The sequence below is a fragment of the Taudactylus pleione genome, unplaced genomic scaffold (assembly GCF_031769625.1).
Source record: "Taudactylus pleione unplaced genomic scaffold, aTauple2 ptg000535l, whole genome shotgun sequence".
Classification (NCBI taxonomy): Eukaryota; Metazoa; Chordata; class Amphibia; order Anura; family Myobatrachidae; genus Taudactylus; species Taudactylus pleione.
The window spans coordinates 1,545,815-1,558,892 of NW_028284937.1; the positions used below are offsets into that span (position 1 = coordinate 1,545,815).

At 46.9% G+C, this 13,078-nt stretch overlaps 1 protein-coding gene across 1 annotated transcript in view; it reads right to left on the bottom strand.

Annotated features, from left to right (window-relative positions):
- Positions 1-3,270: 3,270 nt before the first annotated feature.
- BCL3 (BCL3 transcription coactivator) overlaps positions 3,271-13,078 on the bottom strand; it is an 81,950-nt gene continuing 72,142 nt past the window's right edge. Inside the window, exon 8 of the mRNA XM_088450976.1 lies at positions 3,271-3,910. Coding sequence (XP_088307102.1) covers positions 3,785-3,910 — 126 coding nt within the window. The 3' untranslated portion in view covers positions 3,271-3,784. The remainder of the gene's footprint in view (positions 3,911-13,078) is intronic.

The following is a 13,078-nucleotide window of genomic DNA, read 5'->3' on the forward strand; positions in this document are numbered from 1 at the left end:
GCGACACTCTGCATTGTATTGGGGTCACTGTGATACTCCCTTCATTACCCTCCCTTCATTACTGTGATATTCCCTTCATTACATGGAAGGCACTGCAACACTCTGCATTATATGGCGGGCTTTGCAATACTTTGCATTATATGGCGGGCACTGCAACACTCTGCATTATCTGACAGGCACTGCAACACTCTGCATTATAAGGCGGGCACTGCAACACAATGCATTATATGGTGGGCACTGCAATGCTTTCTAATTTATATGGTGGGCACTGCAAAGCTCTCTGCTCTATGGTGGGCACTGATGGTCTCTGTATTATATGGTGGGCACTGCAATGCTTTCTGTATATGGTGAGCGCTGATGCTCTCTGCATTATATGGCGGTCACGGATGCTTCCTGCAATATATAGCAGTCACTGTGATGTCCTCTGCATTACATGGTGGTTGCTGTGATGTTCTCTGCATTATATGGTGGTCACTATAATGCATCTGGCGGTCACAAAAATGCTTTCAGTGGTCTATGGCAGTCACTAAATTGCTATCAGTATTGTATGGTACTCCTTAAAAATGCTCTGAGTATAGTCTAGCATCACTAAAATGCTCTCCGTATTGTCTGGCATTCACAAAGATTGCAAAAGGAATGAGCGATTTCTACACTACTGCACATTCGTAATTTTCTGAGATAACGCTCTGCGCAGGCTTCCGATTAGCAGTCCAAAATTGCATGGATCAGCATCAATGGTTGAAGCGAGCTGTACCTGGGTAGCAGGAAATGGGCTGTAACTGGATGAGGACTGCTGAGTCAAATAATACAACCCATTTTCATAGGGACGTGAAGGGCGTGTAATTTGTTTTACAAAGTTGAAGAGTCAGCATGGGACAAGGGGGGGGAGCAGCATCTGTCTTGCCTCCGGGCAACTGGGATGAAGTTACGCCACTGTTACAGGCTTAGTGCCTGATTCAGACCCGTTCGCTAGCAAGCGATCGCTCGGAGCGAGTGGTGTTTTTCAATGTGCGCATACGTACGCTTCGTAATGCGCGTACTAGTATGAGCGATGTGGAAACTCTTGCTCACCAAGCATAGACAGCCCAGCTGAATGAGTGACAGCTCAAGCCGTTTGTCGGTGGTAACAGAGGAAGGAGACTGGAAACGGGGGAGTGGAGTTGCGGACAAACGGGGGAGTGGAGGTGCGGATGCAGGCGTGCCTGAGAATGTTAACACCGTTTCAGAGGCGTGCATTATTAACAGCCAGCATCATAGGACACGTCACTTGCTAGAAATATACACTGAAGTGCTTGCAGTGCTTGCGGCAGGGTATAGTCAACCTCAAGCGCTGCGAGCGCATCCGATGGTGCTTGATGCACCAATGGTTTTATGCACTTCCTGGAGATGATGTGCGCAAGCGAGCGTATTAAGACAGGCTGGTGGGTGTCTACAAACACAAAGTGATCGCTCGCCAATACATAATGGGAGTGCTTGTGACTTGCCCTACGAGCTGCTGCCTTGATGTCACTTAGCTGAATTTCCATATGGTGGGAGCGAGCGATCGCATAAAGTGAAGAAAGTCTGAATCAGGTCCTTAATGTGATGGAATGAAATCTAGTAAATGGGAAATGAGGAGGATAAATAGAGGTCACGCACAATTCAGTAGCAAAATATCAGGTTATCGAACATAACTATTAAGCATGTATAAAATATTCTTGTCATAGGTGTCTACTTGGTCTTTATAATGCTGCTAGGAAGTCTTTTTGTAAATTCACCTTTCGGTAAAATGTCTCTTTTCTTACCCATAATGATAAAATGCAATCCCTCACTAGCCAATCGTATTGAGGTTAAAAATATTCCTCTCACAATGGGATGTTGATACCCGGCGGTCGGGATGCCGATGCTAAGAATACCGGCGCCGGAATCCCAACGGTAAGTATTTGGTTTTGGTGGGAGGGTTAGGCTGTGGGGAAGGAGGGTTAGGTTGCATGGAGGGAGAGTTAGGTTTAGGCTGCGGGGAGGGAGGATTTAGGTTGTGGGGAAGGAGGGTTAGGGGTTAGGTTAGGACTACTTACCTATAGACGTCAGGATTGTAACCCAGTCGGGATTTTGAGCACCGGGTCCTGAGCGCCAGCATTCCGTACCCAACCCCTCACAATATTACTTTAGGGCGTGGCCTAGCACTAAGGGAGATTTTGGGTACCATTAGGGCGTGGCCTAGCAGTAAGGGAGATGTGTGGTATCATTAGGGCGTGGCCTAGCACTAAGGGAGATGTGTGGTATCATTAGGGCGTGGCCTAGCACTAAGGGAGATGTGTGGTATCATTAGGGCGTGGCCTAGCACTAAGGGAGATGTGTGGTATCATTAGAGCGTGGCCTAGCACTAAGGGAGATGTGTGGTATCATTAGGGCGTGGCCTAGCACTAAGGGAGATGTGTGGTATCATTAGGGCGTGGCCTAGCACTAAGGGAGATGTGTGGTATCATTAGGGCGTGGCCTAGCACTAAGGGAGATGTGTGGTATCATTAGGGCGTGGCCTAGCACTAAGGGAGATGTGTGGTATCATTAGAGCGTGGCCTAGCACTAAGGGAGATGTGTGGCATCATTAGTTTTTTTTTTTCATGTGTGGAAAAGACCATAATGATGACACAGAGCAGTTAAGACACAGTTTATAGGTAGAGATGGGGCGGGTACATAGTACTCACTCCTTCCCCTTTTGGGTGGGGTCAAGGTGCCTGGGAAGCACAGCCCCACCTCCAAGATGTGTCCATGACCCGTCAGCAGCATGGCATGCATTTACGCTGGTCACCGATATTTACAACAAGGCATGGCCATGGGCCCACACACGGTCACACCCCCATTGACACTGGGACCCATACATTATCTTGGCAACCTTGCCTGTAGAGGGGGATAAAATGAGCATCGTTCCAGAATATACATTTCAAAGTGTGGGGCATAATTAAGCAAAGCAAATGTCGGGTGTTTCAGTCCCTTTTATGATACTTTGCTGCTTTCTCCCTATTGGTCATAGACTAGAAGTCGCTGAGTGTGGTACAGAGACAGCAGGAGAAATCACCATCCCTGTTACTCAGAGCAGCCCATCTGCCCAGGTACTACAACAGTACTGCAGGGCTAAGTGCCTCTGTTAGTGACTAGTGCTCTCGGTATTGCTCCCACAATATCCAGTTACAATCTTCGCAGTTTGATTTAATAAAAAAATATTTATTATAAAAATATTAAATAACTTACAGGTATGCAAAGCCCATGTCACCCCTCCCTCCCCCTCCATCTTAACACATCATTCAAATGCAAGTATGTTGGAAGACGGGATATACTGTCAGCGTCTTCCTTATGTAGAAGAACAGTTTCTTTTCCATCATGGCTGGGAAGTAGAATGGCCTTCTAGTATTGGCTTACAGGAACAGTTTCCCCCGGAAGTTCTTTTAGAAGCTTTCCAGAATGCATCATTACATCAAAAAAAGGGACATTCGCCGCCAGCGGGTTGTGTCACGGAACGGTATAATGCTGCGGTTGATCCCCGCTGGCAGCTTATGAGATGTCTCTCCTCGTTTGTTAAGTCTTTGATGTGTCTTTGGTCAATTTTCACGACTGGAAAGTTCAATAAGGATCACTGGGAGTTTGTCATAAGCATCTTTGCTCAGGGGGTGATTTCTGTGGATTAGTACTGTAGATCCTACTGGGCAAGCAAAAGTCTTTCACTGAAAGGAGTCCCTTCTCCCATAGTGGTCACAGTATAGAGTATGAGGTAGGAAGAGTAATGGACTCTTTATCGAGGAGTCATTTAAGAGCTGTAACTGGACGATACTATTTGTAGTGGTGAAGAACAAGAACGGGCTCTGTTTTCTCTCCTAATTCTCTCATTTTGACCATGTGAAGAAGACGATTTTCCCCGGATGATATCTGCAATCTGACAAACGAAACAAGTCAAATGAAATGCAAGACAAGAATACCTGGGAATTATACAGCACAAGCTCACCATACAAAGTACAACATCAGCACCTTGTAACCTAAACAAAAGAGAAAGCAAGGGTAGCAGTAGGTTCAGACAGATACAATAAGAAATACGTTCTTGCTCTGAATAGCTTACACTCCTTCTAGTCTAATTAAGTAAATGGAGACCTACACCAACAGGTGGATAAAAGTTCTCAACAAGAAAAAGTAATGATAACAGGTAGAAGGTACAAGTGACTGATCACTTAAAATCATGGATTTTCACTGTAGGACTTTACATTTAATTCTCAACAAGGAGCCACCAACGTTGGAGTTTACAGGCATTGACACTTCAAGTATTCACAAAGATTGCCACATTTATAGCGGCCGTGTGAGGGTGTTCACAATGTTTTATAATAATATGCACAGGGTGCTTAAGGAACCAGAGCTATCATGGGACTACTGTTGCAAGGCCCAAAGGGAGCAATATAACTATTAAACTAGGGGTGAGCGGGTTCGGATTTCTGAAATCCGAACCCCCCCGATCCGAGTCCGATCCAAGTCAGGCTCGACTTTTCCCGCCTGACTCGGATCTGAAATCGAGGCAAAATGTCATCATCCCGCCTTCCGAGTCTCGCGGGTTTTGGATCCTATATAAGGTACCCGCGTCGGCGCCATTTTCTCACTCGGCTGTGGACAGTGAAGAGGGAGGGTGGGAGTTAGGGCTGTGTAGTGTAGTGTAGTGTAGTGTAGTGCTGCTGTTGTCCACTACTTCAAAGTCCATAGGGGCTGGCTGTGTTGTGCTGTGCTGCTGTTGTTAATAGGGGCTGTGTCCACTACTTCAAAGTCCATAGGGGCTGGCTGGACTGTGTTGTGCAGTCAGTTCTCCATAGGGGCTGTGTCCACTCCAAAGTCCTGTGCAGTGTCCCAGTCCTAAAGGAGTGCTGTAGTGTTGTCCAGGGGGTGCTCTGTCCATCAGGGGTGCTCCCCCCAAGTGCTAAAAAAATAATATATTTTCTGTGTTTGTGAATTGTGTGCGCAGTAGCCGCACGTGCATCAACAAAGTAGTGCCAAGCGTGCGCCTGTGTCATAAGTAAAGGGCCGGCTGGCTTGACCGTTAAAGGGTGCTGTAACCCCCGAAAGTACACTCCAGTCCAAACCAAAAAAAAATTATTTTCTGTGTTTGTGAATTGTGTGCGCAGTAGCCGCACGTGCATCAACAAAGTAGTGCCAAGCGTGCGCCTGTGTCATAAGTAAAGGGCCGGCTGGCTTGACCGTTAAGGGTGCTGTAACCCCCGAAAGTACACTCCAGTCCAAACCAAAAAAAAAATTATTTTCTGTGTTTGTGAATTGTGTGCGCAGTAGCCGCACGTGCATCAACAAAGTAGTGCCAAGCGTGCGCCTGTGTCATAAGTAAAGGGCCGGCTGGCTTGACCGTTAAGGGTGCTGTAACCCCCGAAAGTACACTCCAGTCCAAACCAAAAAAAAAATTATTTTCTGTGTTTGTGAATTGTGTGCGCAGTAGCCGCACGTGCATCAACAAAGTAGTGCCAAGCGTGCACCTGTGTCATAAGTAAAGGGCCGGCTGGCTTGACCGTTAAGGGTGCTGTAACCCCCGAAAGTACACTCCAGTCCAAACCAAAAAAAAAATTATTTTCTGTGTTTGTGAATTGTGTGCGCAGTAGCCGCACGTGCATCAACAAAGTAGTGCCAAGCGTGCGCCTGTGTCATAAGTAAAGGGCCGGCTGGCTTGACCGTTAAAGGGTGCTGTAACCCCCAAAGTACACTCCAGTCCAAACCAAAAAAAAAATTATTTTCTGTGTTTGTGAATTGTGTGCGCAGTAGCCGCACGTGCATCAACAAAGTAGTGCCAAGCGTGCGCCTGTGTCATAAGTAAAGGGCCGGCTGGCTTGACCGTTAAAGGGTGCTGTAACCCCCGAAAGTACACTCCAGTCCAAACCAAAAAAAAATTATTTTCTGTGTTTGTGAATTGTGTGCGCAGTAGCCGCACGTGCATCAACAAAGTAGTGCCAAGCGTGCGCCTGTGTCATAAGTAAAGGGCCGGCTGGCTTGACCGTTAAAGGGTGCTGTAACCCCCGAAAGTACACTCCAGTCCAAACCAAAAAAAAATTATTTTCTGTGTTTGTGAATTGTGTGCGCAGTAGCCGCACGTGCATCAACAAAGTAGTGCCAAGCGTGCGCCTGTGTCATAAGTAAAGGGCCGGCTGGCTTGACCGTTAAAGGGTGCTGTAACCCCCGAAAGTACACTCCAGTCCAAACCAAAAAAAAATTATTTTCTGTGTTTGTGAATTGTGTGCGCAGTAGCCGCACGTGCATCAACAAAGTAGTGCCAAGCGTGCGCCTGTGTCATAAGTAAAGGGCCGGCTGGCTTGACCGTTAAGGGTGCTGTAACCCCCGAAAGTACACTCCAGTCCAAACCAAAAAAAAAATATTTTCTGTGTTTGTGAATTGTGTGCGCAGTAGCCGCACGTGCATCAACAAAGTAGTGCCAAGCGTGCGCCTGTGTCATAAGTAAAGGGCCGGCTGGCTTGACCGTTAAGGGTGCTGTAACCCCCGAAAGTACACTCCAGTCCAAACCAAAAAAAAATTATTTTCTGTGTTTGTGAATTGTGTGCGCAGTAGCCGCACGTGCATCAACAAAGTAGTGCCAAGCGTGCGCCTGTGTCATAAGTAAAGGGCCGGCTGGCTTGACCGTTAAAGGGTGCTGTAACCCACAAAGTACACTCCAGTCCAAACCAAAAAAAAAATTATTTTCTGTGTTTAGCCGCACGTATATATCAAATCGATATAACATAAATGGAGGACCAAACTTTCTCCGATAAAAATAAAATAGAGAAAGATCAAGAACCACTTCCTCCTAGTGCTGAAGCTGCTGCCACTAGTCATGACATAGACGATAACATGCCATCAACGTCGTCTGCCAAGGCCGATGCCCAATGTCATAGTAGAGGGCACATACAATCCCAAATGGCAAAGTTCAGGAAAATGACCTTGAAAAAGACATTTAAATCAGCTGAAGAGAAACGTAAACTTGCCAATATGCCATTTACGACACGGAGTGGCAAGGAACGGCTAAGGTCGATCCCTAGTATGTTCATGACTAGTGGTTCAGCTTCACATGACGATGGAAGCCCTCCTCCCACTAAAAAAATCAAAAGAGTTAAGCTGGCAAAAGCACAGCGAAGAACTGTGCTTTCTAAGAAGATATCACAAATCCCCAAGGAGAGTCCAAGTGTGGTGGTGGTTGCGATGCCTGACCTTCCCAGCACTGGACGGGAAGAGGTGGCTCTTTCCACCATTTGCACGCCCCCTGCAAGTGCTGAAAGGAGCACCCACAGTCCACTTGCTGATATGCAAATTGAAGATGTCACTGTTGAAGTACAAAAGGATGAGGATACTGGTGTAGCTGGCGCTGAGGAGGAAGTTGGCGAGGAGGATTCTGATGGTGATGTGGTTTGTTTAAATCAGGCTCCGGGGGAGACAGTTGTTGTCCGTGGGATGAAAAAGCCCATCACGGTCATGCCTGGGCAGAAGACCAAACATTCCACCTCTTTGGTCTGGCAATATTTCTATCCAAATCCGGACAACAACTGTCTTGCCATATGTACCATATGTAAAGGTGAAATAAGTAGGGGTAGGGACGTCAACCACCTAGGAACATCCTCCCTTATACGGCACCTGCAGCGCGTTCATAAAAAGTTACTGTCAAGTTCAGAAACTTTGGCTAAGACCGTAAGCAGTCCAGGGACACCTAAATCCCGTTGTCCTGTTGTATCCAAGCGCCTGCAAACCACACCGTCAACTCCCTCCTCGTCAATTTCCTCCTTAGTCAGGATCGGAAGTAGTCCTGCAGGCCATGTCACTGGCATGACTGACTCTCCTATCCGGGATTCCTCTGGAGGATCCTGCATTGCTACGCCTACTGCTGCCGCTGCTGCTGTTGCTGCTGCTGGGAGTCGTTCATCATCCCAGAGAGGAAGTAGGAACACCACTACTTTTACTAAACAATTGACCCTCCAACAGTCCTTAGCGAGGAGGATGAAGTACGACAGCAGTCATCCTGAAGCAAAACGTATAACTGAGGCCTTGACTGCTATGTTGGTGTTAGACGTGCGTCCGGTATCCGCCATTAGTGCAGTGGGATTTAGACAATTGATGGAGGTAGTGTGTCCCCGGTTCCAAATCCCGTCTAGATTCCACTTCACTAGGCAGGCGATACCGAGACTGTACAGAAACGTCAGAAAAAGTGTCCTCAGTGTCCTGAAAAATGCCGTTGTACACAATGTCCACTTAACCACGGACATGTGGACAAGTGGAACAGGGCAGACTAAGGACTATATGACTGTGACAGCCCACTGGGTAGATGTATCACCTTACGCAGCAACAGCAGCAGCGTCACCAGTAGCAGCATCTCAGAAATGCCAGCTCGTTACAAGGCAGGCTACGCTGTGTATCACCGGTTTCAGTAAGAGGCACACCGCCGACAACCTCTTAGAGAAACTGAGGGAAATCATCGCCCAGTGGCTTACCCCACTTAGACTCTCCTGGGGATTTGTGATATCTGACAACGCCACCAATATTGTGCGGGCATTACATCTGGGCAAATTCCAGCACGTCCCATGTTTTGCTCACACAATAAACTTGGTGGTGCAGAATTTTCTGAAAAGCGACAGGGGCGTGCAGGAGACGCTTTGGGTGGCCCGAAAAATTTCTGGCCACTTTCGCCATTCAGCGACTGCGTGCCGAAGACTGGAGCGCCAGCAAACACTCTTGAACCTGCCCCACCATCACCTGAAGCAAGAGGTTGTGACGCGGTGGAACTCAACCCTCTATATGCTTCAGAGGATGGAGGAGCAGCAAAAGGCCATACAAGCCTATACATCCACCTATGACATAGGCAAAGGAGGGGGTATGCACCTGACTCAAGCGCAGTGGAGAATGATTTCCGTGTTGTGCAAGGTTCTCCAGCCCTTCGAACTTGCCACACGTGAAGTCAGTTCAGACACTGCCAGCTTGAGTCAGGTCATTCCCCTCATCAGGCTTTTGCAGAAGCAGCTGGAGAAAGTGAAGGAGGAGCTAAGACGGAGCGATTCCGCTCGGCATGTGGGACTTGTGGATGAAGCCCTTCATTCGCTTTGCCAGGATTCCAGGGTGGTCAATCTGTTGAAATCAGACCACTACGTTTTGGCCACCGTGCTCGATCCTAGGTTTAAAGCCTATGTGGTGTCTCTCTTTCCGGCCGACACAAGCCTGCAGAGGTGCAAAGACCTGCTGGTGAACACACTGTCAGCTGAAGCGGAACGTGACACGTCAACGGCTCCTTCTTCATTTTCTCCTGCAACTGGGGCTGCCAGGAAAAAACTTAGGTATCCTAAGCAACCCGCTGGCGGTGATGCAGGGCAGGCAGGACCAAGTTTGGACATCTGGTCCGGACTGAAGGACCTGGCAACAATTTCTGACATGTCTACTGTCACTGCATATGATACTGTCACCATTGACAGAATGGTGGAGGATTACATCGGTGACAGCATCCAAGTAGGCATGGCAGACAGTCCATACCTGTACTGGCAGGAAAAAGAGGCAATTTGGAGGCCCCTGTACAAACTGGCTCTATTTTACCTGAGTTGCCCCCCCTCCAGTGTGTACTCCGAAAGAGTGTTTAGTGCAGCCGGGAACCTTGTCAGCGAAAGGCGTAGGAGGTTGCTTCCACAGAATGTGGAGAAGATGATGTTCATCAAAATGAATTATCAGCTCTTCCAGGGAGACCAGCCTCCAGAAGGTACAGAGGGACCTGTGGTGGTGGATTCAAGTGGGGACGAGTTAATACTTTGTGAGGATGAGGATGTACACACTGAAGAGGGTGAGGAATCGGTGGATGAGGAGGATGAGGATGACATCTTGCCTCCATAGAGCCAGTTTGTGCAGGGACACATTAATTGCCAGCTTGTTTTGTGGGGGCCCAAACGAACCAATCATTTCAGCCACAGTTGTGTGGCAGACCCTGGCGCTGAAATGATTGGTTTGTTAAAGTGTGCATGTCCTGTTTATACAACATAAGGGTGGGTGGGAGGGCCCAAGGACAATTCCATCTTGCACCTCTTTTTTTTCTTTGCATTATGTACAGTTTGGGGCCTAGTTTTTCAAACTGCCATCCTGTCTGCCACTGCAGTTTCACGCCTAGATGGGTCACGTGTTTGTGCCGCCCACTCGTGTCGCTTAGCATAGTCATCCAGCTACCTCGGTGCAACCTTTTGGACATAAAAACACTATTGTGAGGTGTGAGGTGTTCAGAATAGACTGGAAATGAGTGGAAATTAAGGTTATTGAGGTTAATAATAGCATAGGAGCAGAAAAACCTACAAATTCTGTGATTTTAGCTGTTTTTATGCTTTTTAAAAAAAAAAATACAGATCCAAAACACAAAACCCAGAACCCAAAACACGGAAGGGTGGTTTTGGCAAAACCAATCCAGATCCAAAACACGAAGAAAGATCCAGATCCAAAACCAAAACACAAAACACGAAAAGTGGCCGGTGCACACCCCTATATTAAACCCTTTGTAAATTGCATCCTATTGGTTATTTGGTGTTACAAAGTGGGGATCTGGTAGAGGACATGATGTAGAGGCAGTAGGGAGTAGCGATAGTTAGGCTGTTATGTCATTTTCTAAGCAGACTATTTTCACTGTAAAAAAATAAAGAAAGACAAAAGTGGATTTGTTAGTGCCAGTGGTATAGGTTGGCAGGACAATGCCAAGGCAATGATCTGCTTTGGTCTTCCTAGTTAGGACCTTTCTGACTGTGCCCGGATGCCCTTGTCGTCAAACAATTATAAAATGAGTGTGCTATTATAAAAATAATGAACTTGATGGGGAAAATTTACTTAGAATAATTTTTGGTTGATCTAGAATAGACCTGCCAGTGAGCGGCCAGTAACAGGCTTTGGTCTGTTACTGTGTAAATAAAGGGTTAATATTGAAAAACAAAATGTGTGGAGTCCCTTTATGTAAACATAGTCCGAAACTGGTCAGCCCAAGGCTGAAAATCCTTGGAGAGTGGGGACCCCAAAAAATAAAATGGGTCCGCCTTCCGAGAACCTGTCAGCCCTGGACTGGTAGATCCGCGGAAATGGGGACCCTATTTTATTTTTGGGGTCCCTACTTTCCAAGGATTTCCATCTCTGGGCTGACCAGTTTGTGGCTAGACTTACATTATGGCTGGAGGAACCATGCCGTGAGACTCTCTGCTATATAAGCACGCCAGCTGGTTCAGCTTGGTGACGGTTACTGGAAAAATGAAGGAACCCCACACTGGTCCCCCCCCCCCCCCTCCAATTTTCCAGTTCCAGACCGGGCTCAGAGGTCCGAGACTGGAAAGTCTTCTTTTTTTGTGGGAAGTAAAGGGGGGGTCGATAGGCAGTCCAATTAATTTTTTTTTATATTAACCCTTTATTTGCATACAAAGCCTGCACAATTCATAATGATCCGTGCAGTGCTTTGAATCTGCTTCTATTTGTCGGCAGAGTCTATTGTAAATGGGGCAAATTGATCTCACACATGCCTGAAACCGATGAGTATCACCAATGAATCAAAATAGACAATCCAATGCTGCTTAGTAAATTTGTGATTTTGAATCTAAAACATTCCGACGATGCCCAGTTTTAGAAGACAAAGACGATTCTTAGTAAATATGCCCTCATGTCTTCTGTTAATCATTACACAATGATTTTCTGGCAATACTTTCCTGCCAACCACCAGAGGGCGGTGTCTTTCATTTACTATATTGTCAGACATGCACCAAAAAACAGAAAGTTTGATTTGGGCTTGAATGCACACTCTTGGGTATGTTCAACAGCAAATATGTCTGTGTGTCAGTAAGGAAAGGAAGTTAGATACAAGATGTGGAAAAAAGTTCTGGAAGATTTCATTCTAATGCTCCCCAACTACAGGCCTCAAGGACTCCTAATAGTGCATATTTTACCGATCGCCTCAGTATCACAAGTGGAATAATTAGCTTCACCTGTGGAGCTTTTACAATATGTCAGCCAGCAATGAATACACCTGTGCACCAACTCGGAGATCTGTAAAACATGCACTGTTAGGGGTCCCTGAGGACAGGAGCTGGGAAACACTGTCCTAGTACTTAACAACCTCCTATGCCAGAGGTTCCCAAACTGGATATAATAAAAATGTGGACTGTAATGGCAGAGTTTAGAAACCTCTGTGCTATGCTATTGCACCATACTTGCCGACATTGTGGCTGCCCCCTCCAGGAGAGGGCAGCCAGGTCAGCACAGCTGTGGGAGAGAGGGGGCTTGTTGCGGTATAGGTGGGTGGTACAGGGGGCATGCCTGGCTTATCACATTGTCATGGCCACGCCCCCCACTATTACATGCATTGTAAAGCGGGTAGCATGGCTACGATGACGTAATTCAGTGCGGATTGCGTCATCTGCCCTCTCAATGGACGCCGGCCACTTGTGCTCGGTAAGTGGGCAACTGCGGGAGAAGTGGGCAGCTGCATGCGGACGGCTGCGGTGGAAGGATGTGCGGTCGGTTCCAGGAGAGTATGCATTGCACCAATGCTTTCTTTAGTAAGAACAAGGGAACCTTAGATCTAGTGTAGAGAGCAATAAACTGCCTCTATGATGCTGTACCTTATACTTGGCTATAGTTGTGTTCTTGCCCTATGGCAGGTGCAGTTTCGCCCTCTGACTATGCAGCACCTTTTCACCCCTGGGTCCGCTTCTGTGCTACGCTTCTGTGCGCAGACAATTAGGATGCAGGCGTGGTGCGGGACGGACGCATGTAGAGCACAAAAAACGCAGTGCGCACAAATTTGTACTGCGTCCACCACTGAATCAGACCCTATGTAGCATAATAAATGTACGCAGACAGACATAATAGGGACGTTTTTAAGCACATTGTAATCTATTGAATTTCCCCCCTTATTAATTATAGAAGGATTAACATATACTGTATAACATCATTGGTGGACTGTATTATAATAACAGTACTTAACGGAGATTGTATTGGTTTGTTCAAAACATTGTTCGTGAAGTCAGCAAGAACTGTCACATCACATCTATCTGTCCCAGCAAAAAGCTGATATCACTAAACGAACAGA